This window comes from Furipterus horrens, unplaced genomic scaffold, assembly GCF_987537825.1.
Source record: "Furipterus horrens unplaced genomic scaffold, mFurHor1.1.pri manual_scaffold_3, whole genome shotgun sequence".
NCBI lineage: Eukaryota > Metazoa > Chordata > Mammalia > Chiroptera > Furipteridae > Furipterus > Furipterus horrens.
In genome coordinates, this window is record NW_028327173.1 from 87,716,902 (window position 1) to 87,737,163 (window position 20,262).

Here is a 20,262-nt window from a genome sequence, read left to right on the forward strand (position 1 = left end):
GGGCAGAGGTTGGTGGTAAGTGGTCACAGCCAGTCCTTGCAGCTGATTGACCTGGGTAAATCCCTCCCATTGACCTGCCCAGAGCAACCAAGGCTCAACTATAAGAGGGTGTACTCAGCCCACATGAAAGGCACAACTTGAGTGCCCAGCTTGGGTGATAGGGAAGGCTGTGCCACTGAACCCTTTAGGACACCTACTACATTAGGCCACACTACTAAGACAGAGTCAAAGTAGCTCTACCTAATACATAGAAACAAACACAGGGAGGCTACCAAAATAAGGAGACAAAGAGACATGGCCCAAATGAAAGAAGAGATCAAAATTCCAGAACAAGAGCTAAACAAAGTGGAGATAAGCAATCTGTCAGATGCAGAGTTCAAAACACTTGAGAACCTCAACAGCATAAAAAAGATCCAGTCAGAAATGAAGGATACACTAACTGAAATAAAGAACAATTTACAGGGAAACAATAGTAGAGTGGATGAAGCAGAGAATCAAATCAATGATTTGGAACATAAGGAGGCAAAAAATCAAGCAATCAGAACAAGAAAAAGAAAAAAAAGAATCCCACCCAAATTAGGATAGTATAAGCAGCCTCTGGGACAACTTCAGAAGGTCCAACATTTGTATGATAGGGGTGCTGGAAGAAGAGAAAAGAGGAAGAAATTGGAAATCTATTTGAAAAAACAATGAAAGAAAATTCCCCGATTTGGTGAAGAAAATAGACATGCAAGTTTAGGAAGCACAGAGAGTCCTAAACAAGTGGATGCAAAGAGGTGGACACCAAGACACATAATTAAAATGCCAAAGATTAAAGATAAAGAGAGAATCTTAAAAGCAGCAAGAGAAAAGCAGTTAGTTACCTGCCTGGGAATACCCATAAGACTGTCAGCTAATTTCTCAGAAACTTTGCAGGTTAGAAGGGATTCTCAAGAAGATATTCAAAGTCACAAAAAGCAGGGGTCCTACAATCAAGATTGCTCTACCCAGAAAAGATCATTTAGAATCAAAGGGCAGATAAAGAGCCTCCTAGACAAGAAAAAAAGTAAAGGAGTTCATTATGCCAATATTATATGAAATGGACATGAACAATGGTGGGAGGATTGCCTGAGGAAGTTGGAGGTGTTGTGTGGAGGGGGGCCAAGGAGGAAAAATCATGACAGTTGTAAAAGCATATCAATAAAATATAATTTAAAAAAAGCAGAAACCATGGATTGTAATAAAATTACAAGGAAAGGAGAAAGAGGGGAAATAAGAGTAAGGGCCACCCACAGAAACCTGGGGATTATGGATATACCTTTAGGTATACAATCGTAGTGTCAAGTGAAGTCTTTCAGATACGGGGAAGGAGAGCTGCCTAAAAACCAGGTGCTGAGACTGAATGCTGCATTCAGGATTTGGGGTCTAGATTGGGCAGAGCCTGTGAGGAATGTCCCTCACACAAGGCTGTCTGATCAGTCTGCTCTAATTTAGTCATACCCATCATGGAATTCCTTTCTTTAGAGTTTCAAGTTTCAGGCTAAAGCATTAAGTTGCCAATAAAAGCTGTACTTAATATTTCAGTATCTCCAGAAGTTTAGCAGTCCACCACAGTGCTGAAAACTTTTCATCCTTAGTCTGGTAAGGAAAGAAGCAGAATGCTAACCTCTAACACACAATGAGTGCTCAATACAGACTTTGCCAAGTGAATGAATAAGAAACATTTGAAGCAGGATAGAGGACCAATGGCTTTTTCTCACTCCAATCTGGCCTCAGTGAACAATTTTCTCAATTAACTTAGCTTTGTGTTTAGTAGCAAGCAAAGAGGATTTTAGGTAAGAAATGCTTCTGCACATAGAAATGATTTCTGATTAAAATAACATCACTCTTAGGGATGAGATCAGGGGAGGGATAATTATATAGGGAAAATATTTGTATTTATTCTCAAAATGCGGCCAGCCAAAAAGAAATGTATGAAAACATTAAATGAATAATTGTGCTATAGAGTTAATATTCATAATTATAATGAATTGATGAGTAATTTTAAATAAACTATGCCAAAGGAGAAGTACTAAACCTACTTTTAAAATTGCCCCAGACACAAAAAAATAAATATAAGACTAAGAGATGCATTAATGACAACTAATGAGGGTAGAAACCATCTATTAACTAAAACAATTACTCTGAGAATAGATACAATCAATTAACTAGCATAATATATAAAAGATACATAACTAGAGAAAGAAATGTGCGATAAGCATGTAGACTACTGCAGATTAAGTTAACACGAAGGGCCAAAGAGTGCTCTGAAATTGTGCTGGAAATGTTCAGATGCTCTCCGGAAGCTATAGCACTGCACACAGACTCACAGAAAATGTCTTCTTTGGCCCTTACTGGTGTGGCTCAGTTGGTTGAGTGTCATCCCACAATGTGAAAGGTGGCCAGTTTGATATCTGGTCAGGTCACGGGCCTCAGTTGTGGGTTCAGTCCCTGGTTGGGCCATGTACAAGAGGCAACCAATTGGTTTCTCTCACACATCGATGTTTCTCTCCTTCTTTCTCCCTCCCTTCGCCTCTCTCTAAAAATAAATGTCATCTTTGTATCAAGTTGGCACTGTCCTTGATATGTGAACACTTCCTCCCCCCTTCCAATTATATGATCCTAAATTAAGCTTGAGCCATTCTCTTTAATCCAGCATATTCAAGCTATCACTAAGACCAGCTATTTCTATTTCTCAATATACCTCTCCATGACTATTACCATTGCTCCAGTCAGGCTTTCGCCATCTTTTGACTGAACTGAACTAATGCAATTACCTCCTAACTGGCCTCCAGTTTTGGTTTCTTTTTTTGGCGGGGGTAAGGGTGGGTGGGGTGGGTGGGAGATCTAGCTAAAAGTTGTATCTGTAGTCTGCTTAAAACACCTGAATGGTTTTGCACTACCTAGAAACACGTTCCAGCATATTGGCATAGCATACAAAGCTCCCTGTCATCTATGGTCCTTCCTATGTTTTCTCTTTAGCACTATCTTCTCCCACTACCTGCCATCATTGACACCAAACTACCAAACTGCTGGTGTTCCTTATACCCAATAATTACACTATTCTTTACAGCTCAGGTTAGTCACCATTCCTTTCTTAGACTCAGTTCCCTTCCAGGTCAAGCTCTGTTACCCCTCCTATTTGTTCCCACAACGGGCTATTCAATTCTGTCAGTACATTGCTACCACATTGTAATAAAATATCTATTTATTAATTCAACATTTATTTATTTGTCAGTGAGTGTATCACTCTGTGCACTGAACTGCAAGCTCCTCTTTGGCAAAGATCATATTCTATTAATCTCTGTATCTCCAGCAAGGAGCAAAGGGTCTGGTACATAGCAGGTACTCAACAATGATTGCCGAATAAAGGCTCACACCAACCTCATTGTACCAAAACTATATATTACAGTGTTATTTGGATTGCTAATACCTGGTATAGAATGTGGTTCAACAAGTTTAATTGAGTTTGTTAAATGACTGCTAGCTATTGCTAATTTTAAAACTTTGGCAGCTGGACTAACTGGTATTAGAGATAATTATGTAGTAACTAATTTATTTGTATCCACTGAAACACAGAAGTAATTTTGGAGTACCTACTGTGTACCAAACACTCTACTAGAAAGTTTTGTAACTTTAGCATTGTCAATTTATAGATGACATACCAGGGAGTAAATGATTTATACCTAGATTACAGAGCGAGTAGCTAGTTAACCTCTAATTTGAACTAGGTATCTTTAAAAAAAACCTTTCTATTATTATTTTTAACCTCACCTAAGGACATGTTTATTGATTTTTTAGAGAGAGGGGAAGGGAGGGAGAGACAAAGGGAGAAAAACATCAATGTGAAAGAGAAACACTGATTTGTTGTTTCTTGAATGTGCCCAGACTGGGGACGAAACCCACAACCTGGGTATGTGCCCTGACTGGGAATCCAATGCAACACCTTTTGGTTTATGAGATGATGCTCCAGTCAACTGGGCCACACTGGCCAGGGAATGAACTAAGGTCTCTTAATTAAAAGGCCAGACATCTTTCTAAATCATAATTATCTTGCTCATGATTCTCATTCTCATTCATAACACTGAAAACAACAGTTAAAGCAATTTAGTTCAGAAAAAAGGGGAAAAATAACAAGTGGAAGTTTTAGCATAAAGTCATTGAGATGTTTGTTCTTTTATTTGTCATAAAAGGTAAGTTCTGTGAGCTGTTTTATTTTTTTTACACTTCAAAATATCTGAGTTTACTGAGTAGTTATAAAGCCAGACAGATAATCAAGATGTCCAGATGACACATTAAGTAATAAGTGGCGATTTTAAATCTGCGTCTTAGAGCAGGGGTGGTAGAGACCAGCTAAAGAAGGCATTCATATTATTAATCCAGGCAAAAACCAGGAGAATCCACCTTAATTTATCTCAATCTTGCTAAATCTAGAAATTCACAGCTTGGTTTTATTTCTGAAAGTTAGAATTTTCCTAAATTGGTTAGGCACCAGTTAACTGAGAAAATAAATGCTAGGACAGTGTCAGGAATAGGGTCACAAAACAGAAGTAATAGGATATGACTTCTCCATAACAAAGTATACATACAGATACTGATGTGAGTGATTAACAGGCAGTCAATTTTCTACGATGCCCGTTACAGCAGTTTTAAAATAGAATGTTTTGTAAGTGCACCTTACAAAAAAGTATTACTCTACTGCAACACAGGATAATTTAGATACTTTAAGAAAGTTCTGTATACTTATAAATGCATTTTGTAGTAACTTTACTCTCCACTTTTTAATCTGTTGCTGTTATTTTTCTCTTTGCCCTGATTCTCTCCTTTATTATTTTTTAATTATAACATTTTATTTTATTGTATTTTATTTTATGTATTCTTATAAAATTTTTAAATGTTTTAGGGGGCCAAAGTGAAGTATAAATAGAATTAGTGCAAACTGAAAACTCAGAAACTAAACTCAATAAATCAGCATGATACACTGATCTAATTTTTATTATCATCATTTTAAATGCTCACCTGAGGATATGCTCATTGATTTTAGAGAAGAAGGAAGAGTAGGAGAGAGAGAAACATCTATGTGAGAGGGAAACATTGACTGGTTGCCTCTCATAGTCTCCCAGACTTGGGATAGAACCTATAACTCAGGTATGTGTCCTGACTAGGGCTCAAACCTGCAACTTTTTGGTGCATGGGACGAAGCTCCAACTCTCAGGCATAAAACCTGGGTTTTGGGAATTCAGGTCTAATTTTGGCAAGCCCCCATAAATCTGCTGCCCCCACAGTAACTGTGTCAGAAGTGACTGCCTATGTTCTTCAAAGATATCTTTGTCTGGTGACAAGAATTTAGTAACTTTTATATTTTCAGAACCAACTCGCCCATTGGACCATCTGCAGAGTCTCGCCGACTCCCCTCTGCAGAGTTTTGCCAACTCTTTTCTGTAGAGTCCCACCAACTCCCCCAGAGTCAACTGCAGAATGTCCCACCAACTCTTGCACCCCTTAAGAATCCCTAACTTGCTGATATTCAGGGCTGACGCCACTATGGTTTTAGCCTGCCTATTTGCAGCTGGCCTGTTCTCCTGTCATTTCTTCTCTTATCCTGCCAAACCTAACACCAACCAACAGTCACTTCGCCAGGGCTCTAATTATTTAACACTTCCTTCTATTGTCAAGAGTAAAAAATAATGTTATTTTTTCCCAACAACTTTAGGCTGCTGAGTATCTTAAGTGTTTTCTTCTCTAAGTTAACTACAATTTTTTACTTATTTTTCAAAACCATTATCACTCAACATGACAGAAGTTAAAACTATAAGAGAATTAAAAAAAAATTTTAAGCATAGACTTCCGGCCAAGACTGACACTCTCTGTCTCCCTTCACAACTAAGAAGGAATACATCTACCGCAAAACCAGAAATAACCAGAAGTTCCAGAAAATAAATGGAAGTCCAACGTATGAAGTTATAAAGAAGTGGTATTCCTCCGGATGGGTAGGAGGGGTGAAGCGGGGGTGGAGAGGTCAAGCTGTGCTGGCTGTGGCAGCTGCGGTGAGGGCGGTGGGACGGTGGTAAGCACAGATACTGGTATTTAAAAGAGAGGAGAAACGCCTGAGGAGCACCCCTGGCTGCAGACCAGACCCGTCAGCTCGCGATTCCAACACCGGGGAAGGCAGACCCCCATTGCCTTGGATTATGGACTGTGAAGGCCAGAGGGTGTGGGGATGGAGGAAGAAGCTCCCATCTCTCAGTGGAGAGTAAACGGCAAGAATCCATCTTGGACCACCGCCCCCACACAAAACACCATGGTGTGGTGAGAAGGGTTGCCCGGTAGTGATGAGTGCATGGTGCTCCACCCACTATAGCGTAGGAGGTGTGACAGCCCCGCCCAGGAAGCAAAGGTAAACACAAAACTGTCAGGATGGCAGGGATCATGATAGAGATCTTGGCCACGCAGCTGACCAGACAGCAAATATCTGATCTAACAGATCAGCAGATAGGAAATATCCTGAGGCACAGTTCAGAGCTTTGGTTATATGAAAGCTTACAGACCTAACAGCAGATCTCTAACAAGACAAGGAAGGAATGAAGGTTAGTCCTGCTGAAATGAACAAAAACACATACAAAACTAGTGGTGAGGGAAAGAAAACCAGAGATCAAATCAACAAATCGGAACATAGGGAAGGAACCAACAGTCAACCACTGCAGAAAGAGGAAATGAAAAGTGAGGAAAATGAGGAGAGGCTCAGAAACCTATGGGACAGCTATAAGCGGGCCAACATCCGAATCATAGGGTTGCCAGAAGGTGAAGAAGAAGAACTAGAAATTGAAAAATTATGTGAAAAAATAATGAAGCAGAACTTCCCTAACTTGGGGAAGGAAACAGACTTACGGGTCCAGGAAGCACAGAGAGTTCCAAAAAAACTGGACCCAGGGAGAACCACACCATGACACATCATAATCAAAATCTGAAAAACTAAGGATAAAGAGAGAATCTTCAAAGTGGCAAGACAGAAGAAGAGAATTATGTATAAAGGGGTCCCAATAAGACTCTCAGCTGATTTCTCAAGAGAAACTCCGCAGGCAAGAAGGGACTGGCAAGAAATATTCAAAGTAATGAAAAGCAAAAACCTACAACCACGAATACTCTATCCAGCGAAGCTGTCATTCAGAATGGAAGGGCAGAGAAAGTGCTTCCAGGACTAAGTAAAACTGAAGGAGTTCATTAGATCCAAACCACTGTTATATGAGATGTTAAAGGGATTTGTTTAGGAGAAAGAAGATCAAAACTATAAGAATAAAATGAAAACTGTATCACAACAACCAACAACAGAAGCTAGGGAATCAAACAAAGTCAAACTAAGAAGGCAATGAGAGTGGGAAAAGAATCATAGGTATCGGGAACATATTGGGGGGAGGTCAGTGGGGAGGGGGGAGGGGGGAAAGGGAGGGAGATGGTACAGGAATTAAGAAGCATACTAGGAGGGAGTGGAGTAGACAGGAAGATGTTGAGAAGAACTATACGCACAACCAATGGGCATGGACTAAGGGGGCGGGACAACTGGAGGGAGGGGTGTCACTGGGTGAAGGGGAACAAAGGGAAAAGAAATTGGGACAACTGTAACAGCATAATAAAGAATTAAAAACAAAATTTAAAGCATATTTACTGACAATGGATAACTTATCTTTCAGAAGTCTGAGAAACTTTTCCTTTGACACAAATGAATTGCTTCTAGTTGTTGTGGGGCTATGTAGAAGAAGGAACCAGGTAACAACAGTTCTAAAAGAGTGCCACAGGCTATATCAATAAATTCAGAACAAATTTAAGACACAATTTGAGAAGTTAGAAAATTAACAGTACAGTGATACCCTGGCTAACGAGTGACCCTGCTAACAAGTTTTTCAGCTAACAAAGATTATTTTCACTGTTTTCAGACTCAGCTAACAAATGTTTTAGTGGATGTGTGCGCTAACATACAGAGCAAACATGAATGGTCAGGCCATTCCAGGAGCTTGTCTTTTCCATCTGTATGTGTGTGACAAAGAAATGAGCTGACCGCATCACATAGGGTAGACCCACCAACCGGACTGGGTTGTTTACATTAGAGACAGTGAGAAGTGAGATGCCTGATAACATAAGCTGCTTCATATTTGATGACAATGTACCGTAATGGTGTAAAGATTGTCAGTTCTTCATTCTAGTTTCCATTCTCCTTCATCCATTTGGTGAGTTTTTGCCCTTTTATAGTGTGCTTCATCTCAACCTTTGGTGAGTTTTTGCCCTTTTATAGTGTGCTTTTTACTATTTTATAAAACTTATCTTTAAATAGTGGGCAGCATCCAGAATGGATTAAATGATATTCTATAGAAATCTACGCAAAATCATGTTTTGGCTAACGAATGTGACTGTGGAACAAATTATCTTTGTTAGCCAAGGTATCAATGTAGTCTTTTTCTTTTATTCCTCTCTCCTCCTTTTTTGTCTTCTTGCATAGCCTGTAATAAGAAAGTTAAAGCAGTTTTCACAGAGAGGTATGATTTGTTCAACATTTTATGGCGAACAAAACTCTCATTTGGCTGCTTATAACAGAATTGTATGGTTTTTTTGATTCCTCATAATATACTCATGCATTTCAAGACTTAAAAAAGAGGGAAAATTTTTTACTGGGGAAAAAAATGCCTAATCATTTTGTTAACAATACCTGCAAACAAAATGCAACATTTTAGGCTCACCAACCTGATAGCTATCCCAGGTGATATGTATCCCTAGCCACTAATAGATGACAGAAGTATCCTCTTATCCAAGTTGTGACAACCAAAAACGTCTCCAGACATTATCAAATAAAACTGCCCTGGTTGAGACCTACTGCTCTAAATACTCTTCCTGGAAATTTCACCTAAGATTTTAATTCTACTAATAACATTCTACTTATTGCATACTTTGTGCCAGGCACAATTCTAAGTATCTAACAAGAATTATCTCATTTAAGTCTCACCACTCTGATATCTTTCTGTATTTACATCAGTTAATGGCACAACTTTTACCATTAACCTCTCTTGTGTCTCAGCTTAACTGGTAACCTGGTGGTCATTCTAAATTCTGCTTGGATTCCTTTATCCCTGAATCTAATCATTCAAGTCCCAACAATTTTACTTTCTAATCAATCAAATATGTCTCTCTCTCACTATTCTTGCCCTCACTAGGGCCCTAATCTTTCCTTAGCACATTGTAATTGTAACCATCTCCCATATCCTTGTATTCAGCCCTCAAAATTATCTTCTACATTGCTTTTGGAGTGATCTACCAAATGTACAAATTTGGCCATGTCACTTTATGGCTTAAAGCTTTTTATTGACTGTTAGTTAACTAAGAATAAATTTCAGGTTCCTTAGCATGGCCCCTTGATCCTTGAAAATGTGACCCTTTCCAAACTCAGTCTTGTCTTCTGTTACCCCCTGAATCACACTTTACTCTCTAGTAGTATTCTACTCTTTGTCATTATCTGAGCATACTGTGCTGCTTCGTGCCTTTGATCCAGTGTCATCTTCTGGGAAGCGTTCTTGATTCTACAACCTGTGCATGACTGTCCTAGCACTTACACAGTTTGAGAAAATGATTGCTATTAAGTGCATCCCATTGAGGTTTGTAAAACAAAAGTCATTGATGGTAGGTGCCTTGCTAAACCCAAGCTCTCATCTTTCTATCTCCAGGGTCTGATATGGCACTGGGCAAAGAAGTCTTCAGATTGTTTTGGAAGCGCTTAAGTAAGAGAATACATAGGAACAGAACTGATTTAGATGGCGTTGGGGGCTGTGGAATGAAAAGAATCAGGAAAACTTTTGTCCCAAGGTTATGACTGAACCGATTTTCAAAGGAAGAGGACAAACTCAGGACAAGGAAGATTAAAAGGTATTCCAAATATAAGAGTGTAGGTGTGAGGGATTATCTTTGAAAGCCCCAAGACATAGCCTTAATACAAAAGGACATATTTTATGAGGAGTTTTTTAAATCCTGAGATAAATTTTAGAGGGAATCTCAGGTTTTAGGTCAATGATTTCACAAAACATGTTAAAGTGTTAGTGGGGATCTCAGGTTTTAGGCCCATGATTTCAGAAAATGGTATAAAATGATTTCCACATTCCTCTAGATAATACATTTATATGAGGATAATAAATAGAGCTCAAAAGCATTACCCAAAGTATAATTTGAACAATTATTTTCTAAATGTATATTGCCTTATAGTGGCTCATACTGAAACTCATTTTCAATTTTCTGCCTACCAGGCACAGCCTTGAATGACTCTCTAGTTTACCCGTTGACTTGGCATTTATACATTAAAAAAAAAAGTTAAGTCTTCTATGTAGATTTCACCACATGGCTCATAAGTCATTTCCAAATGGAATTTTAGAAATGGGAGGGTCATTATAGATTACCTAGTACACAAGGCTAATATTACAAGCAAGAAAACTGAAACACTGGGTTTGAGTGAATTGTCCATGGTTCTATATTCCGAGGGCTTCCACTTGAGTTTTCTATCATGTGCTCCCAGATCTTCCCTGTCTTTTCAGTGTGTGACCTGTGTGCTGATTCCCAGTTCTTGTTTATTCTCAGTAAATTTAAATGACAAAAATCCTCTTTCCAACTGGTGAAAATGATTGGGTTCCACTTATCAATGTGCAGATTTTGTGGTTCCTTCAACAGATTTGGTTAAGTTCTTGGTGCTAAGTACTTGGTTAATTTTACTACTATATACAAACATTACCTTCCAAAGCCAAAGTCATTAAGAAAAACCATGTATTCCCTGAAATATCTAACTGACCAGGTGTGTATTAATCTCATCAGTGTGACTTAGATGTTAGGATAAGTTCCCTTTCCATGCAGGTAGCTAAAAATTAGACAGTCACTGCTTGAGAGGTCTAGTGTTCTATTGGATAGCTAAGGTTGTACTAGTCTACCCATCACAGGGCTTGCGAGCTCATACAGAAGGGGGAAGGGGCACTACCTGATCAGGTCTGGTCTAAGGGTAGGCTTTGCTCACTGGAAGTCCAACCCACAAGCAGACCAATCACCAAAAGTGAGAGCTGATCTTATCAGATTCTTGCTTTGGGAATATGTTTCAAATGCAGAGAGAATTAGGTAGTTAGAAGATACCAAATGTAAAAGAATGCAGGGAGAAAAGTCACAAGAAACACACCGCAATTATGGGTCAGAAGTTATAAGGAAACAGAAGAGAAAGCTGAGGCTCCTAAGTACACAAAAGACAGAGAAAAGAATTAGAATAAGGGGCTCGAGCAAATAGGAGAATGCGGCAGGCATGGAAGAAGTTGCTCGCTATATTGAAGATGTTAAGAGTTTAGACTTATTCTCCCGCTGCTAAGATGCCAACAGCTGGGTCCCCATCTGGTGAGGCCACGATAAACGTTTCAGCGACTAAGTTTTTGTGAGACCTTTATTCCTTTACTGCTACTTGTGTGTCCTTCCAACCCTCTCACTTCCGCTGCCACCACTTATCCCAAGTAGAAGGATTTGATTCTTGCAACTAAAATGGCTAATTAACACACCTAGGGAGTGAACAGTGGGTAGAGCGAGCCTTCAGCCTGTGGACATGTGCTACTGACTGGTCACTTCTGTCAACTCTTCCAATTCTGTGGGAAGTTCTACATACGCAACAAACTGGTCCTAACTTAAGCACTTGCAGTTTTCCCGCGCATCCTTCCTATGGCAGAAGCACACCATTAACCATGCTCCCAGAGCACTAACCACGGTATCCGACTTGGTGTGGGGGGGTACCTCACAAGATTTATCTTTGACACAATGAAGGGCACGTCCCCGGCTTATCCCCGCGAGGTTCCAGAGGGCCACGCTCGCCGGCAATACGCTTATTCGTGGCGGAGCCTTTCCGTCACGTTCCGAGATCGCCGGCGCGGGTCAAGAACTCCCTGCACCCGGAGACATTCCCGGGCAGCCAGCACCCCGGACCTCCCGGCCCCCGCCGCCCGTCGAGTCACCTGTAACTGTAGGCGCTGAAATGCTTGCTCTCTCTCAGCATCGCCCGGTATAGATCTAACACTTGCGCACGGCTGGAGGCTGCCATTTTGGAAAGAAAAAAAAAAAAAGTGGGTCCTCTTTGCGGAGGTCCCGACTTTAAACCAACCACAAAATTTCAGCCTGTGCAAAACCACGAACTAAATAAAATGCAGTGGGGTTTCGTCTCGCTAGCGAGTCTGGCCTCAGCATGGGATCAGCTACCGCCCTCGCCTCGGGCCACTGCGGACGGCGCGCCCCCGCAGCTCGCTGCTTGGGGAGGCAGGCGCAGGCGGAATTCGGGCAACTAAGGGGGAGGTGCCCACGAGGAAGGCGGTCCTGCTCGCGTGTTCCCAAGGAGACTCTGGCTTGTAGCAGCGCTGGGAGCGGGCTGAGGGTGGGAAGCCTGAGAGGCCCCGAGTAGACAGAACTAAGCCACGGGGATGGGACCTGGGGGTCGCTCGTGCATGGCGCCACCCTCCTCCGGAACGGAAGAGGTCGGAGAATCGAGCACTGAGAACGTGCGGCCGGCCAAAGAATGCCTTCGCTAGAAAAGTCCTGGGTTACGGCGAGGACATTTGTTTGTCAGCACAGCGCCAGGTTGCACCTCCGCTGGGCGTGAGGCCGCGGTTTCCGAGTAACTGAGCGCTTGGCTTGCGGAGCCTCCCACTGGCTGCGGATGCCCGCCCCTCCCCCTGAGGTCGCCCTCGGCGCTGCCTGAGAGGCCGCGTGGGATTTCCAGGGTCTTTTTGCTAAGGTTGCTCTCTATCAGTGGGCCATGAATGGGGGCAACTCGCTGAACTCGGAAACCGCGGCATCGGGACGCAGAATCCACGGGTTAATGGTTCCCTGGCGCTCCGGCTCCGCTCAGGGCTACCGGGTAAGGGCCCTCGGGGGCAACGTCCGCTTTCTTGTCAAAATGGCAGCGCCCAGCATACTCCGAACGGATCTCTGAGGTAGGGGTAAGAACCTTCGCTGGGAAAGTAAGCGAGCCTACCGCGCTCCGAAATTTAAACACCCCAGGTCTGGGCCTCCGGGCGAGCGGTGGGTAAGTGCCCATCTCGCTGCCGCGTGGGGTGCGACGTGGGCGGTTGGTGTAGTAGGGAGTTAATTGGCCATGGTTTTTTTCCCCTTTGTTGGGTATTCAGTTCTCGGAGTTTTGCTTTTGAGTCACGATCCTTTAGAGTTTTGTCACTTAATGAATGGGTACTAAATGTGGGGTGGCCTGGGCTGTAGGCGTGGGTGATTAATTGGGCAAACTTTAGGGATCCAAGCACTCTGTCGCTTTGCAGATTTTCTCTTGAAGCTTTGCATGACTGAGTTTCTCCCGTGCCTTTTTTCTGAAGACGTCAACTTTTCTGAACTACCATGTGTAACATGGTGGGTAAAGTTGGTCGTTCTGGTCCTTGAACGTAGGACTGGGCACAGGGAATCCTGATCTAATTCATGTTACTGTGTTTGCAAAGCACGTGTCTCTGGAATCTTCCTGTGTGTAATCAACGTTAGGAAGAGCCAGTTTTCTGCCCCAAAATACATAAAACGATAACTTTGTAGGTTGCAAAAAATGTTTACACTAACGTCTTTCTTAATCCAACCACTGAATTATGGCTTTGTTTCATCTATTTAAGATTATCTGTTTCTTTAAAAAAATAATTTATTTATTTGTTTATTTATTTTTGGAGAGAGGGAGAGAAACATCACTGTGTGGTTGCCTCTCACTGGCACCCCCAGCTGGGGACCTGGTGTGCAACCTAGTCATGTGCCTTGACTGGGAATCGAACCAGCAACACTTGTTTCGTAGGCCAATGCTCAATCCATTGAGCCACAGCAGCCAGGGCTGATTATCTGGTTTTGAAGTGACACTTGCTTTATGTCAAAGCAAACTCGTATTTTCAGGAACTTTAAGGGCAGGGAACACTTCTTTTACCTTATCACAATTAACCGTATATGTATACTTGTTATGTTACTTGTTAGACTGCAATGGCATTTTTAAAAAGGCATGGAAGGGAAAATACTTAAATCCTTTTAAGCTTCCTGTCTGATTTTTTAAAGATCTCGTATGTCAGTGAGTCTCAAAGTAGGCTTTTTTATGGAGTAGCCTAACTTTTGTCACTCTCGTAGGTTGATCACATCATTGGGCAAGTCTTTCCTTAGTTTTTGTTGAAAGGGCTTTTAATATTTTGAGTTTATCCTTTGGCATTACTTAAAGGCTTTAAGCCCAAGGGAAATGCACATTATTATAGAAAATTACAATGTTGATGCAAGTTAAAGACAGAAAAAACCAACAAAGAAGAAAAAACATAAAAATTATTTTACCTTGTTTAAAAATAGTGGGGATTGCATTATTTTATTATATTTTACTTTCATCTAGAAAATGAAGTTGGGATAATTATACAATAATTGTTTATGTGTAATTATCAAGCAATTTAATCATTAATGTGTATAATTAAGGTATCTAAATGACTTCAACTTTGTTGTAATCAAATAAGACTTTCCAAATAAATATATAAAATTAAGTTTTTTGGATAGCCTAATCACCTGTTGGCACAAGGTTAGGAATGTGATAGTTTCCCAGTTGACTGTAAGCTAAGTCCTCACAAAAATACTTTTATTTTATTTGAAATAATTTACCATATGTTATATATCATTGCCTTGGAAGATGAATAAAAATGATCAAATTCCAAAGCCAAATCTCTACTTTTAATACATTTTCATTGCAGAGATGACTATTTTCAATATTAGCTCTATCTGAGGTTGAAATGAGGTTGAAAGTGGAATTGGGCCAGAAGCTAGGTGGACCTTACTGATATGTCTTTTAAATACTCATTTATTCTGGGCTGAGTATTCTCTTGGGTTATGACTCATTAACTACCATTTAGGCCTCAAATTAAATATTTTCTTAATAGTCACCTATCCATAGTTATGAAATATCTATAGTTCTTTCCCTACCAATGTAAAATGATATATTACCTTAAGTTAAAATTAGGATTGTTAATGAACATTTAATGCATTTCAAAGAGAAATTTCTCTAACCATAGTAAGCAAAATAAATGTAAAAACAATTTACTGTCTTTAGGCTTAAATATTAAAATGATGTGTAAAGAAAATCTTGTATAAATCATCAACTTGTGATACTATGATCTAGAAATCATTAAACTCCAAACATGGGTCCAAGTCTTTATTATACATAATTGTCATTTGATTTTATTGATTCTTCATTCTAGTAGACTTATGAAGCTGGAAGAGACCTTCGAGGTTAACTCACTCATTTTTACAAGTGAACAAACAACTTCTTTCCTTATTCATGCTTTCATTTATTCATTCACCATTTATTGAAAACTTCGTAAGTGCCATACATTATACAAGATGATTGAGTTACAGTGATGGGAGTCTCCCTCCCCTCCCAGAAACCAATAGGGACCTAGATAAGCAGAGTAATAATTTATTTTTGACAGGTGCTATGATTAGGGGTAATATTATCAAGTGTTAGGGGAATACAGAGAAGGAACATTAAAGTAGATTTTGACCTAAGGGACAATCTTCCATCATAGAAGGTATTTTCACAATGAATAATAAGACCCAGGTGAAGAATGTACAATAGTACATTAGAGATTGTATTGTACATTTAAAGCATGGGAGCACAAGGGAGCATGATGAATTCAGGGAATTTCAAGCAGTTAGATGTGTGATGAGACTTAAGACATGGTTAGCCCTGTACCTGCTTTTTTTAAATAATGTTTCTTCTGTTTTGGGGATATGTTATTTCTTTTCATATTATACATTGGTTAGATCACAGAAGTCAAGCAGAAGTTAATATCTGAGCTATAGGTGTTAGGTTTTTTTTGGTGTGTGTGTGGTAGGCTTTTGTTTCAAACCATATTTTTGAATTGTGTATTTGATGAGCACTAAAATTCTCTTTCTTTGCCTCCACATTCCATGATAGTTGACCAGCCTGGTATTTCAAGTCACTCTTCTTGTGGATGCTTGAGGATATAAATCAAATACTGATCCTGTTTTCCAGGAGTTATAGTTTAAATACAATTTGTATGTAATTAAAATATAGGGTAGAAGGTATGAAGTCCTGCAAGGGAAGTACTTATGAAGTGTTAAGGGGTTTCAGAGCATGAAGAGGTCACGTCATAGCTGATTCCTGGGCCACACCTCAGAACAACAATGCATGGCTGAGGCCCAGTCCTCCGGAATTTTTTTTTTTTTAAATCCCCAGAGGATTGAATAAATCCAGGCTAGAGAAACCTTGATCTGTGGGAATGAAGGGGTCTTTATGGAAGAGGTAGTGTTGATATTGAGCTTGAGAGGATTTAGGTTTGAGCTGGGTCTTGAAGTGGGTTATAGGATTTGGACGCGTGAGTGTGGTGGTAAGATAGCTACTGCAGGCAGGTTCACCCTTGAGAGGGTAAAGGAGAGATGGTCTGAGTGAGGTCTAGGGAAAAATAACCTTGGCCTAGGGAATGTGGAAAGGCCTTATCTAGAGCAGGAGAGCTACGAGGGTGAGTACTGGGAAATACAGTGGGTGGATACCAGCTGAGTCCTTGTGATCTCAGTGAGTCTCTTGGACCTGATGAGAAAGCTGTTAACATACCTGCATTTAAGGGAAGGGGAACAGAGAGGTGAGGTTATTTAGCCAGAGTTATACAGCTAGGAAGCAGTGCGGGTGGGCCTTGGCCCAGGAGGTCATCTGTCTAACTGATGCTACAGTTTGACAGAAAGTCTTCAGTGCCAGCTTCAGGAATCTGAAGTTTGTTAATTTTCCTTGAATAACATGGGTAAATTTTAGTCATACTTGAATTTTAATTTAGCTGGATTCTGACTTATTTGTAAAGCTAACTGGTTTGTATAGGAACTATTATAAATTCACAGAGACTCTCAAATGTTGATTTTTATGCTAGATTTTTAGTCTTTTAAGAAATTTACATATTTTTTCTGTAACATCTCTTTGAAAAGGCTTAGTGCCTTTTTTTTTAGGTTGTCTGGTTGTGTGTGTGAGAGACATTACCTCTTGGGGGATTTTCTGAGACTCACATTTCTGTGGAAGCTCTTTTCAGATCATCTTAAGAAAATCTGTTCTCTGAGAAAGTTAGAATGCTTCATTGGTTGGAGGCTAAGGGTTCTCTTGTGGGCAGCAACAATAAGACTGATAAAGTGTATCTAGTGTCACTTACTTCTAGAGGATCTTTCTATTTAAAATTAATTCTTTGCCTTCTAGCCCTGGCCAGGTAGTTCAATATAGATTGGAGCATTGTCCCCAAATACTAAGGTTGCTGGATCGATCCCTGTTCAGGGCACATAAAAGAATTAACCAATGAATGCATAAATAAATGAAACAACAAGTTGATGTTCCTTTCTCTTTCTCTCTTTTCCTTCCTTTCTCTCTCTCTAAAATCAATAAAATAAAAAACAACAACAACAAAAAAAAAACAAATTAATTCTTTGCCTTCTAAAGGAAAGAAACCATCTTTTCTTAGTACAAATGCACACCAACATGAGAATTCATTTACAGTGTGGTATATGGTAATATTCTGTTGCAGATTACCTTCATTCTTCTTTTTCTTACTAGTTATGAGGAGTAAATTTTAGGACTAATGTTTTTATATTGTCTGGATATTTTAGAATGATTTGTTAATCAGACAAGCTCTACCCATCATAATGATAGCCGTTATTTATTGAGCTAATCTTCTCTTCCAGAAGCTCTGTAGGGCACTTCACAAACATCTCATTTCAGTAATTCTTCTAAAGATAAAATTGGAGTACTGATTGGCTTCTTTGAATGGGTGTTATAGCTGCCATCTCGTTTGTCCAGATCAATTGGTTGTTTACAGAAAACATGTAGGATTCTCAATATTGACTGTTGAGAAATAAACTGCCTGTGTTTTGATCATCACTGGCAAAACACTTTGTCGCTGTCTCAAGATATACAATACTGAGTTCTGTGAAGTGAACTGATCTCTTGGAAGGACAATCTGTCTAAAGGAAAAACCAAGTTATTCCTTACTGTGTGTTTCTCTCCTGTGTTTCTCCTTATTATTCACACAGAACACTTCACTTCTGGTCACCACATTTTTGTTTGTTTTTTTGCCGTCATATCAAGCAGTTCACTGCAATACCTGCTGGGTGTTTTAAATTTCAACTCAATTCTGACATTACCCAGAGGTAACATCAGATTTCACCAGACTGCCTTGTTCAGATGCCAATTGCAAGTAGTAGGTCCCTAGGTTACCCACAACTGTCTAATTTGGCTACAAATTGAAGGTTCCTGTGACCCCCTCCTCAGGCTTGATTAATTTGTAAGAGTGGCTCACACAACTCCGGAAAACACATTTGCCAGTTTAATAAAGGACATGATAAAGGATGCATGAACAGCCACATGAAGAGGTATATGTAATGAGGTCTGGGAATCAGAGACGCTTCTTTCCCTATGCCATTGGGGTGCATCACCTTCCTGGAGTGGATGTCTTAACTGATGTGGACACTGAACCCCATATTATTGGGATTTATGGAGGCTTCCTCATGTAGGCATGATCAGTTATTAACTTTATTTCCAGCCCCCTCTTCCCTCTTTAGAGAAGTAGGGAGCTGGGTTAAAAATTCTAAGCTTCTAATCATGGCTCTTTCTGGTGTTCAGGAGCCCACCCAGTTACCTCATTAAATCAAAGATCCTCCTAGTGCTCTTACTACATTGGAATTTACAAGGGTTTAAGAACTTTGTGTCAGGGGTCGAAGACAAATATCAGAACAAGAGATGCTCCTAGTATTCTTATCACTTAGGAAATTACAAAGGTTCAGGAGCTGTGCCTGGAACCAGTCTATCTATCTATCTATCTATCTATCTATCTATCTATCTATCTATCTATCTATCTATCTATCATCTCTCTCTCTCTCTCTCTCTCTCTCTCTCTCTATCTATCTATCTATCTTTCCTATTATCTCACAGTCTTTGATACTTGTCTTTGGGCTACTATAACAAAGTATCATAAACTGGGTAGCTTATAACAACAGAAATTTATTTCTCACAGTTCTGGAGGCTAGGAAATACAAGGTCCAAGTGCCAGCAGATTCAGTGTCTGGTGAGAACTTCCTGGTTCACAGAGGTTCTACTTTTCTTGGTGTCCTCATGTGGTGGAAGGGGCAAGGGATCTCTGTGGGGCCTCTAATTATAAGGGCGCTAATCCCATTTCTTAGGAGCCTCATTATCTAATCACTTCTAAAAAACTCTTATCTCCTCTTAACATTGGTTTTTAACTTATGATTTTAATATGAATTTTGGGAGGACATAAGCATTGAGTCCATTGCAGTTCTGTATTGGAGAATGTTATTACCAACAGAAGCTAAACAATTCATGATTTCTTTACCATTATAATGACTCCTCTACTTTTATATAATTTAATATTTTGTAACTTTTTAATATAAAAATTTATTTGTTGAGCAGACTTGAAGCAATTCATTTTGGCAAACCTGTGTCCTATATGTGTAAGTTTGAGCTTGAGTTAACTAATAATATTTAAGAGTAATAAAAACCTGGCTTGTGTGAAATGGATTACAATAATATTGACAGGCAGTAATGCGGAGTTAGCGTCAGTTAATGAGATATGTTCATTGGGAGAATTATCTTTATAATGGTTCCCCAAATTCTGGAGTGCAGGGGAAAGTGAAAACAGAGAAGTCATGAAGTAGAAGAAAGCTTACCAGGCAGCATACTTTCTTTCCTCGTCATTTTGAGGAAGGGGCATCGTTATCTGTTTCAAGTCTCGGAGCACCTTGGAACAAGTGCCTGTGCCTGAGCTTTTATGACTTTAACGCTTGAAGCTCAGCAGTCGCCTTGCAGCCCTGAGGAAAAAACCCGAGGGAAAGGACAAGAGAACTCACGAGATTCCAACCCAAAGCCCTGACATCTCTGATCTGCTGCGTGAACCCTGGAACTGAGGCATCCAGACTTCATGTTAAGTAAAAAATAAATATCTTTCTGTCTTAACCCATGATTATTTGAGCTATCAGGCAGCTCAGTACATCTCGACTTAGTGTCAGAAATAGAGTTTCATTGCTTCAGTCTTGTCAAAAGTCTATTTGGAATTTAGTACATACACTTGTTAATTTAAGGTCATTTTTTATGCAGTTTGTGATATTTTCATGTATTTTTTTTATAGAAATTGATTATGTGTCCACACAGGATAAGCCCTGCCCCAGGACCTTTGTACATGAAGATTCCTC

The 20,262-nt window shown here is 40.0% G+C and overlaps 2 protein-coding genes across 10 annotated transcripts in view; one reads left to right on the top strand and one right to left on the bottom strand.

The window, feature by feature from the left end:
• Nucleotides 1–12,684, bottom strand: part of LYRM4 (LYR motif containing 4) — a 151,145-nt gene extending 138,461 nt beyond the window's left edge. Inside the window, exon 1 of the mRNA XM_090269843.1 lies at nucleotides 12,024–12,684. Coding sequence (XP_090125969.1) covers nucleotides 12,024–12,109 — 86 coding nt within the window. The 5' untranslated portion in view covers nucleotides 12,110–12,684. The remainder of the gene's footprint in view (nucleotides 1–12,023) is intronic.
• Nucleotides 12,510–20,262, top strand: part of FARS2 (phenylalanyl-tRNA synthetase 2, mitochondrial) — a 582,942-nt gene continuing 575,189 nt past the window's right edge. For 4 of the 9 annotated variants that reach the window (XM_090269833.1, XM_090269835.1, XM_090269836.1 and 1 more), the window contains exon 1: nucleotides 12,935–13,087. The gene's annotated coding sequence lies outside the window, so the exon portion shown is untranslated. The other 5 variants (XM_090269837.1, XM_090269841.1, XM_090269834.1 and 2 more) reach the window with 3 other exon arrangements.